This window comes from Temnothorax nylanderi, unplaced genomic scaffold, assembly GCF_030848795.1.
Source record: "Temnothorax nylanderi isolate EJ_2023f unplaced genomic scaffold, tnyl_v1.0 TNYL_tig0047_pilon, whole genome shotgun sequence".
Lineage (NCBI taxonomy): Eukaryota > Metazoa > Arthropoda > Insecta > Hymenoptera > Formicidae > Temnothorax > Temnothorax nylanderi.
In genome coordinates this window covers 1,042,486-1,067,397 of record NW_027249109.1, presented here as the reverse complement: position 1 = coordinate 1,067,397, position 24,912 = coordinate 1,042,486, and the positions used below count along the sequence as shown (strand labels likewise).

Genomic DNA, 24,912 nt, shown 5'->3' with positions numbered 1-24,912 from the left:
CTCGATTGGGGGATCGTTCAGGTTTTATTTTCTTCAGAGGGCGAAAGCGCTTGGCGCGAAACGGGTGTTCCTGTCAGCCGCGCGCGCCTTAATTGGCTCTCGCCAACTCCGTATTTTTTTCTCCTGGCGGAATGCCAGGAGTCGCGGCGCGGGCGGGAGAAGGCCGGTCGCAAGGAAATTTGCCGAAACGAATGCCGAGCGCGCCCGAGCGAATGATTGCTCTTAGATGCATATTTCTGCATTTCTTTTCTGCTTGCGAAAACGGAGACGCTGGTAGAGCAAGATATCGAAGGTTTATCGCTAATAAAAATTCTTCTCTCTTTTCTTGAGATGTTTATTTTGTGATTTTATAGAAAACGCGTCGGAAATATCTTAACATTTTTTTTCTCATTAAAATAAATAAAATACAGATGTATATATATTTTTTCTTATTTGAAACCATTAGTATATTTTTTTGGAGGTAAAATTTCAGTGGAAAAAGCTGAATGTTTGAAATCATGGAATTATTTAAAACCATTAGCGTATTTTCTTGTAGGAGAAATTTCAGTAGAAAAAGGCCGACACGTAGCAGACAGGATTGCACGCATTATGTTACGTCTTTTTGCTTCTTATTGTTATGACATAGAAACATTTTTTGAAGACACCGTCTTCTTCCAGAATTATGGAAAAATTCTGTTGAAATTTATACGTCAATCTTCAGAGAGTGTACTATGTAACCTTTTTTTTTTGTCCAATAACTCCATGTTTGCGTCATTTTCCAAAGAATATACTGCGTAACCTTTATTTTCCAATAACTTTGTAACCTCCGTGTGTTTAAGATAATAATGTGTGTTTAAGATAATAATATATTTATCAAGTTCTATTAAAATGATGAAAAATCGTGGTATTGTTTCCCAAATATAGTTTGGTACTAGAATTTTATAAAGTTCAAAATTGATGCTTTTTATTTTCAACGTTATAACGTAACGTAAATCTTTAATAAAAGAATTTCTCTTACACAATTTTTGCTTATAAAATCCCAGTGGTAATTCGAAAGCGAGTATCGGATATACACTGAGGAAATCTACAGCTATTTGTTATTACTCGCACCTCTGGGATCTCATACGAAAACTTTAATAACGATAAACATTTGTGTATGTCTATTTCTATATTGTCTTAAAGCACGCAAAATATATAAAATTGAATTCAGTTATTAAAAAAACAATTATTTTAGAAAATCGTTTCCAAGATTTAATAAATTTTTGCCAATACTGTTATATAACTTTCATAATGTCTGATTAAACATTTTTCTTTAAAAAGAAGAGAGCGAGAAAAAAATATAATTTTCAATTAATTCTCGTTAATGAGATTACTGTTGTTATAGCAAATTATAATTCTCATAAGGAACAATTGGCAGAGATAATATAATGGAAATATTTGTTTTTATAAATGTTAGTTTATTAAATATTAAGTTATTTAAATTAATTAATTAAAGTTTAACTGTATATATACAAGGAAGCAGCTAAATCTGAAAATCTATGACGTAAAAAATATAGATACCGACATTATTTTTTCTTAGATTTGTAATATTTTTATTTTATAAGTTTTATTATAATATTTTTTCAAACGTGGAATATTAAATATCACGCTTTAAGTAAATACTGCATCTACGAGCAATCATCGAATCGAAAGAGATAATCCGACGACCATAATCTTCCCGGTGGAACTTTAATTAGGACTGCATCTTATAACTTACCTTTATTCGTATGGTGAAATGCCAGGAATTGCGCTGGAATGATTTACGGGAGGAAAATCTCGTTTACGCTGCACCTTATCTATTTTTGTCGGTGATTTATTTTCGTTTCGGTGATTATTATACCGCATCTTGACGGGGCTTATTAGGAGCAACGAATCGCTTTCACATTCAAAATTATGGTCCTCGTGCGAGCGTCGCCAAGACTTTGCGTTATATCTCATCTAGTCAATCATATTACCGAGAAAGTAATTTTATTACGTAATTTGCGATGCTAATCATAATTGATGGAATGGGAAGAGAAATCGTATATCAACGGACTTTTCAAGCCTCTATTAATCAATATAAGCGTAATCAGTGCAAATAGTCGTCTGTATTATGGAAAAATATGTTAAAGTATGTAACAGTAAAAATTTCTATCGAACGAGAAGTGATCTAAAATCGAGAAAAGGCAAAAATTTTTAATTTTAAAGTTAGTTTCGGATATATCAGAGAACTTATGATACTTTCGCAAAGCAGCAGGTATTCCGTTCTAAATGAGGCTTAATGCTCGTCAATAATGTAACCGCGAAGATTAATTTCAACGAAAGAGACTCTCGGATGCTCTTGGCGCGGCGCTCATCTTTCAAACTCGACGAGTAATACATTTTTTGCGTATTATTATTTTCGATTTTCTTTACGTGTCTCACAGTTCTCGAAGTTGTAAAGGATATTGGTATTGATACGTGATACAGAGTTTAAAAGTTTTGAAATACACTAAATTTTCAAGTTATGACATCGTTGTAACTGATGGGCACGAAACTTTTGTCGATCTGCCAAGTATTACTTTTTCAAGAACGGAAGGTAGTCTCGTAACAGTGCAATATTTGTCTATATTGTGACACTCCCCAATTTCCCTGACCCCGTACCCCGTACAGACTGTGGCTCAGAGTTATCATTCATCTTTTCTAACTTTTCAAGACGTATGAGTGAATAATTTGCCTGTTACAATTTGCGGGATGCTATTTTGTTTCAAGAAATATTACTATAAATTATGTTTTATACCATTACATCATCTCGAGCGGAATTATTCATTCGTTACGCATTCAAAAGTCAGAAGAGTGATTCAATGGCGTATTAAGGGAAGTTGTGAGTGGTTTGGTTTGCCTAGGGGGGATGGTAATACCACAACCAAGTTCTCAAACTATCCGAAAAATTTGTCAAGCTAAGAGAAAGGTATAATTTTCTGGCCAACACGCGTTTGTTTCTCTTGTAATACCTCTTCCCTTGCGTATTTAAATTTTCAAATTATCTATGGGTTGCGTGAAAGAACTACATCCGTCCCGCTTGTTAAATATTGTATTTTAAGCACGCTCCTGGGGATGATAACTTCGATCCCATTCTGCATAATTTAGTTCTAATGATGGAGTTTTGAAAGAATGCTCTTTGGCGAAGTCGCAGGACTTTAAAAGGCTTATTAACATAGGTGAGAATTTCGCTAAAAATCAGTCTCTAATACCGCAAAGAAGGGAAACATGGTATACATGGGACTCGCGGGCCAATACTTCTTGGAGTTGGATCCAAATTTCAATGGTCCTCCTAGAGCAGTCGATGCAGCAGTCCGTGCCCGCAAACTTGTAAGTAACAAATTTGCACGAGCAAAGTTTATTTAATTATACAGTAATAATGTATAACGCGATAAAACGGTGGCAATAACGCTCCATAGCTTTTTGCTTAATGGACCTCTTCTCATCAGATAAATGTATTTACAAACGAGACATCATAAATTTTTTGAGTAGCATCTTCTAGTCATTTACTGTCTTAGTCAAAGCGTACTTTACTGTTACTGAAAGTTTTATGATGCTAAACTACTTCTTACTTAATGAAAATTTATTTTTAATTCATGTGTATTTTGTTAGCGTCAGACCGACTCGTGCTTTAATATTTTTGGATTATAAATATATACGACTGATGAAACTTGCATCTATTTTTTCTTTAAGTTTGATTTGTTAAAAAATTATATCTTGAAAATTTTTTATCTGCCGGAAACTATTACATTTTCGTTCACTTTTTCACTAATCCAGACAGACGTATTCAAAACAAGGAAGAAACTTCTTTTGTATCTTATAGAGATATTTTAACCGAAAATGCAAAATAAGTAGCTTAAGATAAAAGTTTATCATTGAAAGAGTTTATACAGAATGATATTTTCAGTACAACGGAAATGCTTCTTCTATTGCATGAAACTGGAAATATTTATAAGACGCTTTGTTATTTTACCTTCAAGTATTAAGAATTACTATATATGTAATAAGTTCTAAGAACGCTATAGCAAATCCCTTTCGGACATTCTTCTTTAATACTCCAAGTTTATCATATTGATTACGGATGTTTTGTACATTTCGGTCTTTTTAAAATTTAAAAGATAAGTCCTCAAAACGTAAAACCATAGTATTTTTAATTTTTTACATTGCGTAATACAATTTTCAATTTTATAAACCATGCTGTGGCATTTATCGTAATCCGCTGTGGGGTAACAACGAAACGAGACGTGCCACGTGCTTAATCCTTTGTATTCACACATTTAATATACATAATCCTCTTCGTTTAATTCAAGTAGACATTTTATTCCATATAACTTTTCACCACCGTTATGTGTGAAGTTTTTCATGCAATTATTTGCATGTACTAATGATTGTGATATTAAGGAAAATAAAATTTTTTATTATATGTGGACATATATATACATATACAATATATAGATATGTATCACTGAAAAATGCTTCACTTTTTTTCTCATTTTGAGAAATTAAGAACTTATGAAAATACTTTATTAAAAAAATTACTCTATATTACAGATACTTTTTTTAATTACTTTTTGATTTATAATAAAGAAATAAATTCGGAAAAAATTAATGGTATATCAAAATAGTCAAGCATTTATATTTTATAATATATACAACCGTGTATGATATAATACTTACTTATATCACTATGGCACAATTGTCGCATCAGCCGCAGGACATCCTGTGTAACTTATCAGCTTTTAACGGACGAAAATGCCAATTGTGTGTGTTGCGCATTTAAAATTGCCTGAAAGCCATCGTTGATTAGTCACGGGTGATTGTGCTGTATTTGTATTTTCTGCGTCCGCAACTGATCGCTTTGTCGACCAATAATCGCGTTTCGATGGGCCGCGTGACGTAACGGATTTAAATAGTACCTCTCGCGGGTGAATCGCTTTTCATTCCGCGACGCGGTTTTCGCCGCATTTGCTTCCGAAGCACGACCTGAACGTTAATGAGACGGCGCTGTACTGCATTATTATCGCATACCTTTTCCCTATTCACACTCAACGTTCGTCAATATTTCTGCAAGGAGAGCAAAGCTTAATTTACATTGCGTGTAAATGTTCTGATGTATAGCCACGTGGAAAAGACGTTGATTATATATTTTATCAGCGTGCTCCGGGGAGTAGGAGGGAGGGGGAGGGGCGTGTTTAATCGACGTCGCACGGAAAATCGAGAACGCTCGACGAACGTCTAGCAGCACGTTAGTGTAACTCAAGAGGTATACGTTACAAAGAGGGTCACAGCGTGCCGCGCTTTTGAGACTGATATATGGGGACTGCTCGTTTTAAGCCATGGTTTTTACCTCAGACGTCGTCGAACATAATGCGTATAAATTATGGTCACGTGAGATACGAGCAGGAGAGAAGTGTCTCTAGAAAAGACGTCGAGTTTCTAAATGTGCATAAATTTCGCTGTGTAATTATGTTGTCGGAAAAATTACCCTCTATTTTATTGAATCAAATCGACATATAATAACTTCTCTCGTTTGGAAGCGTTTAAATTAACAGCGAAATATTGAAGCCTCTGAAATGCCCCCTATATTTTTCGTATTCGTGTCATCCGCTTAAAAAGATAAAGTAAAACTAATTTGCGAAATACCCTCTAACGAGAAGCGAAGCTATATTTTGATTCTACCTTGTAATGGAATGAATACATCTCTTGAATATAAAAGGGTATTTAATCCTATAAATAAGAGTGATGATACCGCCTTAGACGAAGGTGATCATTCATTTTGGATTAGAGGAGAGAATTTATGCATTAAGATTATTCTTGTCGTGTATAATGCGAGAAGATTATTAGTGCGCTTAGAATAATTTACAGGTATTTTTCAAAAAGCACGTACTTGGCAAGAGAACTTTCATTACTTATGATATTAGAACTATCAAAGCAGTTCAAAATATCTGGTTTGTAATATTCTTTTTAAATTATTCAAATTTAAAGTGCATTTTTTGAGATTTTTCATGACTTGTTGCAATATGTAAATGATTAAATTGATCAATTTACTCTTTCCATCTTTATTCCTTTTTTCCAAAGATATAAATATATATTATTATATTTTTATTAATCCATGCCTTGCGGCTTTGGATGGACTTCGTACAATACTTTGTTTTACATTGTTTTCTTTTCACATTTAAACTACATTTAAACTACATCACATTATAAAAGATATAAATATAATATACTGAAGTGATAATTAATCTAATGATAAGCATTAATATGATTTGTAAGACGCGAGACGATGACATTTTGTCATTTTCGCATTGATGTATTGACGTAGTGCGCGACATACCGCAATGTGCAGATCGAGGCACAGGCATTCGGGAGTATCCTAATCAATCGGCATCTTTCGATCGAAACGTCACGTGCTTTTATCTCGTATCTCGTACGTGGCCTATCCTCGCCACAACCGAGGTTTAGACGAAATAGTTGGCGCGCGTGCACGTGTAGATACCTCAAATTGCTAAGGCTGAATCTCATTCGTGCATGGAATGACAGGACGGGTTTGGGTTTATGGGCGTAACGTCTAGCCGAGCGCGATACCTCCTCCGACTCAATAGTCGGGGCACTACATGTATAGTACCGTTGTTAAGGTGTACTCCGTATTGACCGGGCTCGCCTTGGCTGCAGCGGACTCGCTGACACCAACCGCTACGTGCGAAGTCTGCAAATGAATTTTTCGGACGTGCTCGACCATGCTAGAAAGACACATTCTCGTCATCGCGAAGGCCATCCCTAAGGATCTTTCTTTCCTTTTTTCTCTCGCTCTTTCTTTCGAAAAAAATCCCACATCTCTGTATTCGCCGAGTTTACGACATCATTTCCTTTTATAAGGTCGAAAACACGTTCCTGTCTCTCAGGAGTCTCAGGTCGCGTATAAACGTGGGACCGGCTCGTTACGTTTTATTCCTCAAATTTACGAAAACGACTGTGGAAAGACGACGTAACGACGGATCGTGCCGCGTCCTGAGCGCTAGTTACGAAACCTAATTGCCCATTTTGATTCGTCAAGTTGCCCTTCGTGTCGTAAGAAGGGAATGATACAGACACGAGTGATGTAAATGTGTCCGTTTCTCAATCGATTTGCGCTTTCTTGTGCATTCCAGGTGGGCATGGAACGCCGTGACGTCATACTGACAGCAGTTTTCGGAACAGTCGGTGCTCTCGCAATTCTAGTAGGACTCGCATTAGCTATGTGGCTCTATCTACGCGCCAGGAAGTCCAAGCAGCGGGACGACGATCTCGAGGACCAAAACGATAATGGCGATGGCTCGAGCCAGCAGCAACAAACCACTAAGAAAAATGGCTTTCTCAACCTGAAGACACCCCTGATCAGCACGAAGGCTCTTGGGTAAGCGAACTTTCCTTTCTGCCAAAGTAATCGGGCGATTGGTGCCATGATCCAGTTCTGAATTTGGCCATTTTTTCCGAGAAGTTTTTTCTTTCGAAGAAATTGATCTCTTATCGATATTAGTGTGATATATATAAAATATAATATGTTATATATATTTTTTATATATTTTTATATTTTTATCTCCTGTTCTTTTATATGCTGCAATGATTAGAGGCAAAGCAATATCTCGACGTTTACATAAGAATAAATAAATACACTCTACGTTGACTTCAATGAAGGGTAAACAAGCTGCAATCGTTATACGTTCGTTATTCTGTATATTTGCTTGTTTGCGCGCGAGTTTGTCGCCGTTGCTATTCTAAATCACTTGAAGATACCGCAATGTATTCATAACTTGACAAAGAGTATCATTAATTCTGAGTCTTACATCTCTTCGTACGTCTCTTCTTACGACTATAAGGACGTCATTCGTTCTGTTTTATCGCGCAAAATCGAGTGTCGTCTTTATTGTTGCATTCGTTTCGCCCAGTAGCTTCGCCAAGCGAGGACGAAACGATATTTTACAGCGAAACGAGCAGCAATCACGATGCGATTAATGGAGAATCTCGCGTTTAATCCTTTGCATAATCGAGCTTTGCGCGATTTATCGTCGAGCGTTCTCTACATGTGCGAGGTGAGAATCGTAGATCGCTTCGTTATTGTCTGAGCGCCGAGATACGGCGGCAATTCTACGTCGAAGTAGTACAGCCGAATATTAGTCAGACCCGGTCTGCGAATATCAGCAGCGGGTTGCCTGTCGGTAAGTTTCCCTCGCCGGTAAGAGCGGTTATCGACGACGGAATATCCGCCGCGAGCGAGAGACCTTTTTGTTTCTCGGGCCTGGATAACGGAAACGCGCGAACGCGTCAATAACGTACCAGCGGCACGTTATTGATGGACCGTTACCGTTTATATCGTTGGACGATATTCTCGACATTCCTGACGAGGGTCGTTCATTACGGGGTCATTTATTACTGTCTCTAGCCGAGTAATCAAGAGGTCTCAATTCATTACGCGCATCGCTCGGCACGGCAAAGTCAAAGCGAAACTTGCCGTTATATTACCAAGGCAACGCTCGTTTCGAATAGTTATTTGATTCCGTGAATTTCTGATTATTGCGTAACTTCACGAACTATGCGCCGAGATTAACACATACTTCCGACACTCGCTATTAAATGGCACCGCGCAATTACGCTCCCCTGTTATATAATTTGCGACCCGTGATGTAAAATGCACATTTTTAGCAAAATTGTTTAATTGCACGAGACATTTTAGGGAAGTTTTTAGGAATTTAACAACAGTACAATAGTTTTGTCGACGTTCGTATTGTAGCGTCAGTATTATTAATTTTGTGATTTTTTTGATGACCTAACTATATTAATTAGGCTAACTATATGGTTAGAGATATTAAGAAATTTAATATCAGTATTTGCTCTCAAAGACTTTTAGTTGCATGAATTTAATCCTTCATGTCAGATTGATATCAAATTTCCTGTTATTACTAAATTATGTTTCCTAAGACGTTTTAGACGATCTATAATATTAGATTTCAAGAGAGATTTCTATCTATAATCTCTTACATGCCGTGTATTTTGATATAATTTGATATTTTAATATACGTTTTATGCTGCTTTTTGATTTTTCAACTGTTTTTTATTGTATCGCATAAAATTATAAATAAACCCTGAATTCTGAATTATAAATCGTTTAAAAAATAAATGATCTAATCCTAAGAAGTTTTAAAGCTTCCCGGTGAGATATAATTCGTGTAAAAAATCAAGATTGAATTCAACTTATAATTTTTTATGTGCTGTGCGTAAAATAATAAAAAAATATTTGAAGGCTCAGAACTCGCACACACACATTAAATATACATATATATCAAAATCGATGACATTAAATGGGTTTTATATGCAACGTAATTCCACGAAACTCTGTGCATCGAGACTGATTCCGACTGTATTTTCGACATTCGCCGAATATAGCATTGTTATTATATGCTCTTCTTTTATATAATCTGTGAACTTATTTTTGGCGTAGTTATTTCATTATACGCCGTTTTGGATAGTTAATAATATCCAAGAAAATACAATAGTTTTGTTGACATTCGTATTACGATGCCAACGTCATTAATCTTATGATTTATTTTCTGAAGGCCACGACCGTCCGTTAAAAATATTAAGAAAGATGTTAGCGTAAAAGCTTCTAATTGCTCATGCCAGGTTGACATCAAAGTCGATGTTATCTCGTTACGTTTGCTTCTAAAAGAAATGTATGTACATGAATTGCTTTTAAACGTTATCCAATTAAGAGAATTTTTGTAATATAACGCTACTCCACGAACTATGCACCGAGATGAATATTTTCGAGATTAATATGTTTGTTAAATAACGTCGTACCAATTATGCTCCCCTCTTATATAGATAAGTTTTTAGGGGATTCATTATGACGCAACCAGTTTTGATGATATTCGGGTTATAACACGAGCTTCATTAATTCCGCAGCTTATTATTCCCATGGTCGGCTGTCAATTAGGGATATTAAGAAATTTAAATATTAGTATTTGCTCGGAAAGCTTTTACTTGCGCGAGTCCACCCCTCGTGAATTGACAGTCCTTTGTAATCCTTTGTAATTCCACCCCTCGACGGGCATTCGGCCGACCTCTGTAAATAGAGTTGGGCCTTTCTCGACGCGTTTATATGGAGCAACTGGAACAATCGTTAATGAACAGTTCACGTAACGTGCTTTTCATGGCTACTTCAACTAGTGTTTTTGTTTGTATTTTTTTTTCCATTAGAAATAAGATACACATATGTGATACTGTCAAAGGCGTGTGCTCGCGCGCGCCGTATGATTGACAAGTATAGAATTCCTATTCTTCTCTCAGTAATATCATGTTAAATAACGATAAGCTATTCTCCAATTTCCAAGCGAACAAAACTGTTTAACGTATCTCTTGATATTCGCAGAAATACCCGACATTTCCAAACGCTGTGTTAAAACATTTTCGATGTCGATTATTTCGTAACAAAATAACGGTAATTGAAACTTCATTTCTTCTACTCATACATATTTCAATAATAACTTGTAAAATAAATATAAATATAAATAAGCGTTTCAAGCTTTAATCTGGTTTCACATGCGAAAATAAAAATGCAGGAGGAATGGAAAGTTAATTTTTTACTACTGGCTTGTTTTTTCTGTTTTCAATATTCTTTCACATCAGTAGGTACCGCAAAAATGCGCGGATCACTTATATTTTCGCGAGAGTGTTTCGCGAATATACTTACGCACAAAATCATAATATATTCGCAGATTCGGTTTTATGCCAAATATCAATTGGAGATTACCGAACGCGGGAATAGAGACGATAATCCATTCAAATCGTATTGGCGATTCGATTATCAAGACATTTGCATGCGATTCGGTCAGGGAAGCGCGTAACTGCGGAATTTTCCACGACAGAAGGTAGAAACAATGGAGGTAGCAATATACAATTTTCAATGGCTGTCGAGATTGTGGCCCCGAGTGTATGCGCGTTTTAGAAATACGTTGTGACGTTTATTCTCGTGCTTTCTAGTATAAATCGCGATGGAACAAAACGCGCGCCATATGAATAGCTCGAGGCGGTATATAGCTGATCGAAAAGTAAAAATCGCTTTCGAATTTTATAATTCATTCAGCTGCTCTGTAAATACGAGCAACGAATACTGCTTTCCTTTTCGCAAAGCGATATATTTTTGCTTCTGAACTCCATTGCGCGGAATTTTACCTCTATAACAGCTCGAGATTAGCACGACGTAGGCGTCTCGTGTGAATTTGTATGAATGACGCTGCGCGTTACGCATTTGCTTCCCTTCTGCGTGGAAAATAGCCGGTTACAAATCAGCGACGGACTAATCCAGAAATATGTAGTAAATTAACAGAGTTCTCGCGTATAATCCCCCCCGTGTTCTTTTAATTCTCCATATTCATGAATGGAAAATACGGAGCCGCGCGCGGCGTCGTGTTATGCGACGCCGCGCATTCGTGCGCGACATCTCGACTGCAGGGAAATCAGGAGGACGCAGTGATTTATTTGCGTACCGCGTAAATAGCGACGCGCATTAGTATTTCGATGTAGTTTCGGCTGTTATAATCGTTAGTACCACAGTCCTCCCGAAGGACCTCGAAAACTTGTGCGCGTCGCTGAATTATCGTCTCGCTCGAAACTGGTGTGCCGTAAATCCGCCTGTCGATTTGCCGAAGGTGTTCCTCGAGACCTTCAACATGAATTTACAAAATTTTCTATTGACGTATGTACAGATCGGCGTGATTGGTCGTACGAGAGCGTGAATAAGAATCGATTCGAAGCGCGACCATAGCGTGGCTGCTAAACCACAGGAGGGAAACGCACGCGTTCGCGCGAATGCCCGCTATTCACGAAAATGGAAACGTCAACGATGCATCCGCGAGCATCGAGCGGAGCTAGCTCTTTCCACAAGAGAGCGGCCGGATAGTTCCGCATTCAGCGGCACTGAATGGAAAACTCTGAAAAACAAGTCTTTTCGAACGAAGCCCGCGAAGCTTCATCGAGCGAATCTGTCGTGTACTTTCTTTCTCTATTTCTCTTTTTTCTTCATTAAGTTTCTCGTGACGTCGCGCCGCCGGTGCTGCATAAGCGTGGGAAGTGTGTAGTCGCACGTGGTGTGTGTATGTATACACGAGGCCGTCGTCGTATTCGAATCAATCTTGGATATTCATCCCCCCCTCTCCTCCGAAATAGGCCTGTAACTCGGTTTGGCGGTTTGCGGTTGAGCTGTGTTTGTGACGACCGCTAAAATGCTTCGTGACGTCGCCGTCTTGTATCGTCACCTTTTAGCCCGGGGAAAACGGTGACCCTGTAAAGAAAAGTTGTAAGCCGGCGACGGATCGACGTTTACGTCGATACAATCGGGTCTCGCAGGCGGGTTTGGCGGTCGCCAATTAATTCCACGATATCAAAATTAATTTACGGACTCGTAGATAATTAATTTTAAATTGCAAGTCTCTATACTTATTTGATTTTTTGTATTAAATGACACGGACCAGACGTTTTGTTATCAATCCTTAAATGGCACAGAGTCACTCGCATCTATGCCGTCTTAAACCTATTAATTTTTTTAACAAATCCTTTTAGCAAAGAAAATAACTTCTAAAATTTTAAAATGTCGGGCGGGTAAGCGCGGAGATCGGCGACGTGAAGTTTCGATTACTTTTCGAGCAACAGAGAAACAAAGTTGCTCGAAACGATCTCTAAAGAAGAAACTATTTTGACAGCTTCTTTGAAGCTTTTATAGTATGTATATATGTAGACGTTTTTTACTATGTGTATTATTTGTATTAATTCAACTGTCTCATATATGTTTTTTGAAAGTTTAAACTAAAAAATACACACGCTCAAGCAAGTTTGTTTGTTTGCACACATTGTAAAATTATAACTTTATTTACGTAAAACGGTTTTTGATGTGTTTCCGTAAAAATAATTTAAATATAAAATACTTAATCTCCTTAAAAAATTTAATGGTCTTTTAGAAGCTTTAAATTATAAATGCATAAATTTTTTTTTAAACTTTTTAAATGTTTCAGCATTGTCAAAATGGGCTCGGATAGAATGACCCATATGTGCCATTTAAGGATATATGTATAACTTGAAAGGGTTAAACTCCTTCTTGTAGCTTTGTAATAAGTCATTAGATATATTTTTTTAAGAATTTGTTATTAATCCTTAATCTTTCGAATGTACACTAATGATTCGGTTACACTTATTAAGAATACCTTGTATATTCTGTCACTCGCGAATTTACCAAAAATAAATCTTCCGACGGGGGGATTTAATCTTAATTATTTCGCTTAGTATTCAATCAGGAGTGCGCGTGCGTATCGTGTGCGTTGAGTTCAAATATGCAGTCTACACGAAAGACAAATCCAGACCACGCGAAAGCACTTTAAAGCATCAAGGCGTTTCCGCGCTACCGAACACGTACGAGCGTAAACGTCTGCGAGACACGCACGACGTACATTCCGCGATAAACCTCATGTTTCCATCACGTTATTTCTGAGCCGAGTGCTCAATTAGACACCATGTATATCGCATTTGCTTTGAATATGCATAAAAAGCGTAATGCCCGCTTCAGTTTCTTCGGGACATATCGGATAATTGCGCGATCGCAATAAGCTTTATTATAGGAAGTATCGACAAAGAACTCGGATTATATGAATAAAAATGAAACGGGTTAGCGAAAAGCTTAGGGGCAGAAATGGGAACCGAAGGTATCTCGAACATCTCATATAAATAACTTTTTGCTGTTTACTGGCTCTTTTTAAACATTTGCTGGAAATATCAATGCTTGCGAAAAGGAGAGAGAAATGTATATACATGACCCAACGACAGAATCTTGATACGTTTTCGTAATATTCATCATAATCCTTTATTTGTAGAAGTTTTATTTTAACTTTGCTATAAATAATTTCAACTTTGAGCACAAATTCTAATACCATGTGCCCCCACATTTTCTAAAGCACGTATTTCCATAAATACAATCATTGTTCCACTTTATTTGTAACATTATTATCGTCTTAATGAAGACTGCTTAATAATTAATATAACCTACCTCAATTTCTATCAACAGTCTCTTGAAAAGCTTTTATTATACGAATCGCATATATCGCGATAGATATGTAGCTTAAAGACGGAAGTAATTTAGTTTTCTCTTTAATCCTCTTTAATGAAAGAAACGGGGTGAAAATGAAGGGAAACCAGAAAAAAGCATTATTCGAGATCACAATGAAGAGCTGACCTATTATTTTTTCTCTCATAATGCGTCATTGTTTTATCATTCATGTCCTGAATGTAAAGGGACGTGTAATGTTTTATACATGTATAGGTAAAGTCTCAAATATGCTTTAAGTATTAATTAGTGTCAGAAGTTATCAATTATTAAGTAATTTTTATTAAAAACTGAAGCTGTAAATCAATCATATTATTCTTGTAAACTAATATCATCTTAATTACAAGTTTTGCATTGTGTTCGCGTAAAATTTTTAACTTTTTCTCAAAAGTCATATATCCTTAAGAAAATAACAAAAAATTAATAAGAATGAAGAAAACAAGAATGTTTTACTGCCAGAAAATTGATCTCTTTCTTTTTCTCTTTCTTTCACCAAGCTTTAACTTAAGCTTGACTCATATAAGATATAAGTATGTCACATGTTTTATTAAAAAGTCTGTATATACTATGTCTACATGATCGATGTGAATGCTCGGAGCTTTTCTTTTAGAATAATACCGGACTGTCTTAATAAAAATATCAGATTTTGTTTTGAAGTTTTAATGTGTTAATAAAATTTTCAATATGATATTGAATAATCACTACTTCGTTTACTATATATTTTTCTAAAAGTATTACAAACTGGAACAAGATAAATTTAGAATAACATTAATATTATATAATTCATATTCTCCTATTTTTTCAGTAATATCGCGACTAAGTTGAATATTTTAAAGTTCAAATATATAAAAGTTAAAATCTCTTCTTCTCTCATTTTCACGTAATGGATATTTCAACATGCAAATGATCTATTTTTGATATACTTTTGATATACACATATTTGGACGTTATGAAGATGAAGCGGTCAAGTTTCTGCCTGGATTATATCAAATAACATAATGCTGTACAAAAGTCTCACGGTTTGCGTTTCTCGTAAAAAACTTTGGTGCTTGTATCTCGTAAAAGCTTTGGTTTTAGGATACTAAATTATGTGGGCACTCCCAAAGAGAGATTGTCCCCGACTGACCAAGCATATGGTCATTCTACTTGCCTCGTATCTTTTTTACATTCTCCTGCGGAATATTCCAGGAAGATTTTTGTTCATAACAGAATTGTGGTATTTGAAGAATATTCCAAAGATTTTGACTTAAAATTTTTTTACGATATTAATTATTAGTGCTTTTCATGATATTTTGTTAAATTAAAATATCTAATCAGATGTAATTGAGACAGCGCGATGTTTAAATGATGAATTTCTAATAATATACATATATAACTGGTTAAAATAGTAATTGTTTAGTTTAAAGAAATATTGAAATAGTTAAAATTGTTTAAAATATTGAATTTACAATTAGTTCAATATTATAATTAATTCTGTCGTATTAATTGACAGAAATTTCATTATCTGTCCTACAAGTTAGTTAGTTTGTCAATTTATTTTAATTCGCAAAACTTTTAACTTTTCATATTGAATAATCGTGTCGCGTGCATTTAGCTATTTGAGAAACTGCGATGCACCATGTGTTGTACACTCAGATACCTGAGATTGTTACAACGTTTCGCAAATGATACATATTGTCATCCTGTTACTCGCGACAGTAGAATTGATCCTGTAAGCACCTGCGCAACCAATGTGAACGTGTACAATAGCGCGGAATCCTAATTGCGGACACCCCATCATTTGCCGTTGGCTATACGTTATTAAGCATTTGATTATATTATTTATATGCCTCACAATATGGAAATAAATGCTGTTTCCTTCTTCGTGTCTTTATCCCGAATTATTTATCACAAGATATCGTGAATACTAATAGCTCATAAATAAGTTAAGTCTACTACATGTGTATATAGGTTGTTTCCAAAATAACCTACATTTTCTTATTTTTTCAACGTATGATCATAATACGCGAGAATATGTAGCTAAGGTTGTCTATTACTGATTCTAGCGAATATATTCATATATGTGACACTTAGAATACGTTTGTAAATGTATTGGGCTTATCGTTGTATCAAACACGGATATACTGGGCTTAAATTTTACGAAACTCATAAAATTCTCATAACATTTCTCTCTTTAGATTATCCGAGCGACTTTTATTGTTCTACAAGATTTCAACCTGACACGGTATTAAACTTTCCGAAATAATATTGAAACTCGTTTAATCCAGATAAATTTAATCTTTACCCAAATAATGCGCTTTTTTTTAATTTTTATATAAAATTTAGTTAAAAATTACGTTTTAAATTGTATCCATGAAAATAAACAATGTAAATTTGCACAATTTTATATATAATAATCTCTCTGTGCGTTGCACTGTTAAATAAATCTCTCTGTAAAAATGAAAGAATATATTTAAAAAATATATTTAATGTACTTTATGCAAAATAAATTATTTAAAAAAACGTTACTTATTTAAAAAGTAAGTTAGTTGGGTGAGAGGTATACATGGCTCAAGTATTAATTATTTTAAACATTAATGTCTCGGAGAAACCTGCGAGAGCTTTCTATTACGTAGCTTCAATATTAATCGAAGGCCAGCGGCGATAAATTGTTTCGGAATGGAGCTGAACAAATTGGCACGGCGGGAGGTTAATTTAAACGCGTTTTAATCGACACGATTACACCGTCTTGCGCTCAGCGGGAAACGGCGAGCGCCTCTAATAAGAGGTAACAAAGTAATTAACATCGATTAACGTCCGAACGACCTTATCGTGTCCAGCCTTATTCATCAAAGTCACCCCGTTATTACGTCACGTCTTTATGCATTTTGCTAAAAGAGAAGAGAAGATAAAGATGCCATCTTAGGTGGAACCCTCCTCGTTGAAATAGCATGCAATTATCTTACGGTAAAGCTTGTTTTCACCTTACAGCAGACCGGGTTTAACGAAGTCAACAAACGATTTATCACGTAACCAAAGAAACTCCCCTTTTGGCTTCCGATATAAAAAGATATTACGTTAATTAAACTTAGAGCACTTACGGGGTCCGACTAATGGATTAAACTAAATGTATTTTTGATACGTGTTACAGCTTTCGTACTAAGCATTACATCACGGAAACAATTCCCATAAGTGTATCATTGTACCGAAGCTGCGCATGAATTTTTCCAGTTATTCAATATTTATGGCGAACACACATCTCTTGTAATGTTAGTTATATCCGATGTTTCTGCAGTGGTCTATCTTTTTTTATTCTCTTTCTCTTGCTCCTCATCGTCTGCGGCCATCCTTTCTTCCATCATTCTCTTTGCCTGTCTTCCCCTTCCGATTGTCCGCTAGATTCCTATTGTTGGCCGATCGATATGCAAGCGTGAGAGAGAGAGAGAGAGAGAGAGAGAGGAGGGGGAGGAGAGAGAAAGAAAGGGTGAGAGGGGGAGAGGACACGAAGAGGAGAAAAACGACGATGTAAGAGACGCGAAGCCAAGCGTTAGCCCTAGACAGCTACTATACTTACAGATTATTATCGAGGTTTTAGATAATCTCCCGGATAATGAAACGCGCGGGAATTCTCCGTCGTAGCAAAAAAATGTGAATGGGGAATATTACTTTTTGCCTCGTAACGGCCGCAGCGGCCACTCGTTCTAACCGTAATGCCGGTATTTATACTGTGTGAGTGTGGATAGCGTTTAATATCGCACTTATAACGATGTACTTTGAGATAGATCGTAAAGACGCGTTTAGCTGGAGCATCGGAATGATTTATTCCAGACATAAGAAGGAGTACTGCCGTATAATCATATCTGCTTAGGCGAGACGTAGCGGATAACGGAAGTCTTACTGTTTCAAACGAGAATATTTGTTTCGATCCTGAGATACGTAAAAGGATCTTAAGGATCTTAAGGATCTTCTAAAGAATTTTATGCTTTTGATCATCAAACTTTCTTTTCCCTTTTTTAAATAAAATCTTTAAATCAGCTTACGAAAGATAATTGAACTAAATTAGACTGCGTAAATTCTGTTTATATGAACTCTAAAAAGAAGAGTAATAACTCTCGGAAAATTATTTTTCTTCTACTTCAGATTTTACAATTACTTTTTGCAAAATTCTGTACGCTCGAGTTACAGAAAATCAGTCATTGCGCGGAGCAAGCACGAAACCGATTTCACTCGGTTTCGAGGGAAGAAGGTTTTTCTTAGGGTGGCAACAGAAATGACTCCTTTGGGACAAAAGGCAAAAACGCTTCTGCTTGAAATAGAAACGGTGAATGCTTAGCAGTAACAGTAGACTTTTACTGGAAACGAAAAGAACGTCGTTTGCCATTGAAGTAAAACTGAAACGAAAAATAAGATAATTTATTATATTGCTGCAGAACGGAAGATAAGAGGAATGAGGCATTAAATGCAAGAAAAATGAAACACAAGTTTGACACGAGCATTTCAGGAAAGAGTGACTATGTGTATATATCACGAGCGTAGAATAAAATATTTGTCTGCAAGGGAAGAGAGAATGTTCCAACACGTTAAATATTTGCGACTTTATGGTGCTTTAAAACTTTCTGTTTTGCGGACTGCATGAAACCTATGATGTTACATTATTGATGTTACTTCAAAGCGTTTTCTGCTGTTTGATGAAATGTGCTTGGTAGTATCTCACTGCGCATTAAAAGCGCTTTTGTTTTTTTTATTTAACACGTGTTCGACAGTGTTTTAAAATGCTTTCAAATGTTTTGAAGCTTTTTGATTGACTAATGTTGCGTCGATTCCACCGACATACATAAAAGTAAGCAATTTCAATACAATAAAGCGAGCACGCTTTTGATTTCAGCGGTCTTGTTACATCAATATATGCGTTTAGCATTGCATTAGGTCGTTTCAAAAGTCTGCGTATTGTGATATATTTTTTTATTTAATTTAATTGAATTTTCTGGAATGGGGGGAGTAGATTAATGAAACGACGGGAGAAAGAGGTTAAGAGAAAGAAAGAAAAAATAGAAAAAAATATATTTATTTGTACATTTCTCTTTGCAATAAATTAATAGAATATGCATTTTGAAACGACTCGGTCTCCCGACATGTGTCTCGGCGAAAGAAATTCTAATCCGGTACGAAAATGATTATATATTCCATTAGTTCGCGCGATACTGCCTCCCCAGCATTTCTAAATCTGGAATAGAAAGAAAGTTGTTGAATTCGCCCCCGAGTTCTGACCAATTCCATCTGCCTTTTCCCACTTTTGAGCAACGTAAAAAGAATAGGAAATAGTTTGCTAACTTCCTGAGGCAACAAACGTAACTGCTGCTACCGGATTACGTGGCTCTCGCCCGATAGACTAAATTTACTTTTGTTCCCCCGAATGCGAGTAATATTTCTCTCACGGCAGTTTTTAAATTGGAATCGTTTTGTACCATGTACCCGGACTTCGTTACTTCATTAATTTAATAGGCTGGAACGTTGAGGTCACGGTTTTACCCGTTACCGCGGAACAATACCACAGGCGCGTGGGGATATAATTAATGAGATCCAATTAAATAAATTTTCGTTCCTGTCTTTAGAAAGGAAGACCTTCTGTCGATTTATAGGCGACTTTTTGAGCATAATGGCGCTTTAGTTCGAATTTAAATATACAGAACTGGCACATAAATATAGAGAATGCCATTCTGAATACATGAATGTTGTAGAAAATAATTTTTATCTTTTTAAACTGTTAACAATTATACCTATCATGACTCTTTATTTCATTATACGTGACAATGTAAACATTACTTTGAGTCGTCAAAATCAGAATATTGAACGTATAACTCAATAACAATTTTATATATTTATTGAATTTCATCTTTTACTATTTATGAAATACATGAGAGTAAAACGCATGAGAAATAAAAATCATGAGAAATAAAAATCAAACTTTTTCTAACAAAATTGCTTCCATTGAAGCTCTTATTTCGTCAGTTATCGTCTACTAAGTTCGGTTACTTCGCTTTAGCACGAAAAATGCGAGTTCCCCCTATTTCCTTTCGTGAGTGCCGCTGCGCCTTCGGCAGTAACTTCGGTGAAAGTGTGATTTCAAATCCGGCCGTAAAGTTTTCAGACGTAGGATAGACTCAGGTAGTTTTCCTTTGATAGATGGGACGATGAGACAGGGCGAGCGGGAATAAGCCGAGCGAGAATGAGCGAGCGGGCGGGAGAAGTTCACCATTGTTTTCAGGTTGTGGTGGCTATATCCTTCAGCGCTTGGAATTCCGTGACCATAAGCTAATGAAATTACCGCGGTCCTCGCGTGACGTATATGAGCTGTCAGCGTGCCACTTTTGCGCGATCGTATATCCCGATTTTCTGGATTATCTACAGTTATATATACGCGCACGGCTAACCACATTAACCGCCCGTCAATCATATCTTACGCGAATGCGACTGATCAGAGATTATTTCCCGAGGGAATGCGTATCGTGCGTTGCTTTTCAAGTAAGTCTTACAACGAAACACCCGCGAGTGTTCTTTCCGAGCTTTTAAAGAGCTCTAATACGTTAAATTAGTACAAATAAAGATAAAAGACATATTGTTTTATAATGTGCTCTTACGCACGATAAAGGGGTAAATATTCCCTTGAAAAAAAAAAAATCGATTTTTTGTTTCTAAGCTTAAATTGTTAAACCGGTAAATTAAAGAGATATGAAAAAATGTTTTGAATAAAGGTTTTATGATTTCAAAGGCACCTTACAAAAGCCCAGGTAGCAGCGAGACGATAAAGCGACGTTTAATAAAAATAGATGTCACTGTATCGTCTTTCAACGTCACTCTGTTATCTGGGGATAGGTATATTAAAAATATTCGAAAGTGTTATATTTTTTAAAGTATTTCCACCAAGTTTTCGAGTAGGTATTTCTATTATTTTGAGAATTAAAAAAAAATTTTATTACAAAATTAAAAACTTATTTGAAGATAAATTCAACTGTATGTATAAAAAAATTTTAAATTCTCGAGAACGGTAGTGAAACTTTTTGTAAAACATAACATTTTTTTAAAAACCAATTTTTAAAGAAACGCTGTAGGATACGTGGCAATAGGCAATGTGTCTTATCGTACTTAAAACGTAAATTGCAGCAGAGAAACGCTTAGTTCGATATTGTAACACGATAATGCGCGCGATAATTCCGGTGGACTCTCTGGCGCGCGTGACTCTTTGATTTATTGCGATGATTTAGTACGGGCACGGAGCGCAACACCGTATAATATTTCGGTGGATATTGGCCACGAGGGCGCGCGAGATATCGAGATATTTAAGTTTGTTGGCCGTCATTGCGTTCGCTGCCAGCTCGTACTGGCTAGCAGGAAGCAGAAGGTGTAAATCACGAATGATACGGTGTTACTCGTTGATGCAGAGGGTGCACAGAGAGGATGTACAAGTCCCCGAATCCCACATACCGATATGCATGATGTATCGCTCGTCCTTCGTATGACGTGTTTATGCACTGCATCGTATGTACATGCAGGGTGATTAGCAGATGCTCGTTCGCGCATCGCAAACTCGCCTGACGAGCATCCATGGCATGGAAATCCTCCAAGAAGTGTATAACGACCGCCATTCGTTACGACATATGAAATAAATAGATAAGGACGATTTTCGGTTATCGCGCAGACCGCCGATCTAATATTAATTTATTAGTTACGTGAAAAAAATTCTTCGGGTACTTTTGTTTGAGAACTGAACATACAGATAAATAATTTCGATGTATAATTTATTACTCTGAACAAACGTTTGTGAAAATAATTAAAATACACATATGATGTTTACGCATTGCGCAAGCAATACATTACGTGAATATTAAAATTTGAGCAACAAAATTTTAATGGAAATGTGTAGTAATTAATATTTCTATAATGTATCCCAGAATTTCAAAAGGGTGAGGTATGAAATAGCATATGTGTTTCTAGCTGTTATGTTTTTTTTTCTGAATATATTTTTTTCAATCTGCAATTCATCATACAATGTCAAAGCGCTATGCTTTGCCAGTTAAAATCGCCATCCAGGTTTACACGCGTGATTAGAGAAAAAAAAAATCGGCAATAGTTCGCGCAACACGACGAGGAATCGATGGATGGATGGTGCACGTCAATAAAGAATAAAAAAAAATACCAACGTTGCAAGTGCCGCTTTTTAATCACTCCCACGTTTCGATTTCAGTGAAGAGCTGGACGCTAGTTTTTCGAGTCGATTAAACAAATGTCATCGAAGTAATTTCGTTTCCATTGATAATTTACGTGTACACGAATTGAAAACACGCCACTCCTATGTACACGTACACACATATACGATGGTCCTTTTTTACCGTCGACCGACGTCTCTGCGAGTCGGGCCGCGTACGTCGCGTCGCATCTTTGTCACTGTCGAACGGATAAATTATTCAACGCCTCGTGTCGGCGCCGGAAAAATGGCGCTATGAAAACGCAACGGTGTGCGCGATAAGTTCCGCTATGGCCGGAGGGGCGGAGTGTGCCAATTGGCAGCGCGCCAAGTAACGAAGTGTTTCGCAGCACTTAGGACGACGGAATGCAACAGATGCCACTTGTTACGTTGCGTGCCATAACCGCACGAATACTTTTTACGCTCATTGTGCAGTTTGATATCATGATCGGGTCGGTTGGGCGGCGCCCAAATCTATAATTAATGAAAACTACCTACCGCTATCGGATAGAAATGCGAGCCGTCTCTCACAATTTGGGGCGCAATTCATTCTACCTTTCTTGAAGCGGCTCGGCCGCGTGTATCGATATCGTCACGAATGAATGAATGAATCATCTGCTTGCTATCATGCCTCAGCTCGATATTACAATGATGCAATTTTTCACGATGATACGAAAAATATCACGCGAATTGTGTTCGCTGCCGGAATTAAAAATAGCGATCTTCAGCGTGAGACGTATTTCCAAGGACGCCTCTTATGAGGCTCTTCATCATAAATTTGGACAAGAATTTGTTGACGAATACCTAAATGCGCCATGTGTAATGAATCTAGAATTTATTTAGAACTTTAAATTTTAGAAATAAATTTCATAATTAGAATTAGGATCTATGAATTGTATAAGAAATCTCTAAGAATACACACAGTGTTATACATGTGTACCATTTAATACTTTAAAGGTGTAAAATTATGCAGATTGTGTTCTGAAACTTTAAAAGTCTGTTATAAAGATATAATTGAAGTCGAAAACTGAGGCAATATAGTTCTAAGTAACTACAGTTGATTAATGGTAAATTCACGCGCGTTCAAACTACTGCAGGGTTTGCACGTGTTAACAATGTGTAACGAACAATAAATATAAATAACAAGTTAGTTACCACATGACTGTTCCGTTACATCCCGTCGTTCGATACATCCCCGAGGTTTCTTCTTGTTCCCCCGCTATTTTTTTGCGGTACTCATACAGCGCGCACCTGCTAAAATATCGTTAATTACAATCGCACGCGCGCGCACTAATTATCAGAGTAGTAGCTATTGGGATAATGACTATCAGAAATACGACATACGTGGCATTTTGCATGGCAGTCCCGAAATTAATCACACGTGACGCATGCTGTATTACGATACATTGCGACATCTCGCAATGGATGGATTTCGAACCGCAGAGGCTTTTAACAAATCGACCGAATTTATGCTATTACAGTTGACAAACAAATGTATTGGGTTAATTACGGATGCATTTACTAAATTTCATTCTTTGATCAAGATAAAGATAAGCTTTACTTTTTAAAGAGCTTGGATTTAACATAAGATTTAATAATTCTGTTTAAATATAATTTAATTGAGCATTACGTAAAATTTTCATCAAATAAATAGATTAATTTACAAATGATTTATATGCCGCCCATAATATTAGTTGATTGCTGTAACGTACATTCAGTATTCGCACATAAGAAATTAAGAGCCAAAAACAGCTGGCATCGACAGCCGACAAGTTAATTACCAATGGTAAATTTTTACTGTTACATACGAATTATTGATTCCTTAAAAAAAGAAAATTCTCGACGGAGAACAGAGTCCAATCGCTATTAACTCAGGCAACGCTAAGAGCATAATGTGCGATAACATATCCTATCTGAATTAATTAGAAATACAAGGAACAATAGGTACTGCTCCACTTGAACTAAGTACCCTGTGTACAATTACGTTGCGGCGAAGTATAAATATTTATTTATTCGGTGACAACGAATTGGTTGACGTTGGCACAAGCCACTCGGTACTCGTGTTTTGCGGCGTATCGCATATCGTTGGTCGTACACGAGGTCATCTTGTTGTCATTCGAGCGAGCGGGCAACGATAGAGTCTCTCCTTGTGTCGTTACATTTTCCCTCGAAACACGATCGCGACAGGTACCAGGTGTCGAACATGATCATTCTCCACGAGGCAGTTAGCGCCCGCGCGATTAATTAACTCCTACGATTACCGACTTCCATGCAAGCGCGCCAAGACAACGGTAATTTATCGAAGCGGTTCTCGCTCGTCTCGCGCGATTTATTTGCTCGAGACAAGAATCGAAGAGAATCGGACGATGGGAATTGGAAATTACTTTTTAATTACAACGCGTTTGCGGGTGACGATTGTTCCCTTGATGGTGCTCGGGTTCAAATATTTTCAGATTGCGAGCGCGCGCGAGTGATATGCATATTGCAGGATCGATTCAAATAATGGAAAACTGTGATACGTCGATCGTTTATTACTAATTCGTGTATT

The 24,912-nt window shown here is 36.6% G+C and overlaps 1 protein-coding gene and 1 long non-coding RNA gene across 7 annotated transcripts in view; one reads left to right on the top strand and one right to left on the bottom strand.

Moving 5' to 3' along the window:
• The window catches only part of Syt7 (Synaptotagmin 7), a 167,328-nt gene that overhangs the window by 50,581 nt on the left and 91,835 nt on the right, over nt 1–24,912 (top strand). For 3 of the 6 annotated variants that reach the window (XM_071705764.1, XM_071705763.1, XM_071705765.1), the window contains exons 2-3: nt 3,198–3,348; nt 7,167–7,411. In XM_071705764.1, coding sequence (XP_071561865.1) covers nt 3,247–3,348; nt 7,167–7,411 — 347 coding nt within the window. In that variant the 5' untranslated portion in view covers nt 3,198–3,246. The remainder of the gene's footprint in view (nt 1–3,197; nt 3,349–7,166; nt 7,412–24,912) is intronic. The other 3 variants (XM_071705768.1, XM_071705766.1, XM_071705767.1) reach the window with 1 other exon arrangement.
• LOC139772247 (uncharacterized) overlaps nt 3,974–24,912 on the bottom strand; it is a 102,534-nt gene continuing 81,595 nt past the window's right edge. Inside the window, exons 3-5 of the long non-coding RNA XR_011718090.1 lie at nt 4,935–5,082; nt 4,696–4,804; nt 3,974–4,399 (exon numbers count right to left, since the gene is read on the bottom strand). This is a non-coding gene — a long non-coding RNA (uncharacterized lncRNA). The remainder of the gene's footprint in view (nt 4,400–4,695; nt 4,805–4,934; nt 5,083–24,912) is intronic.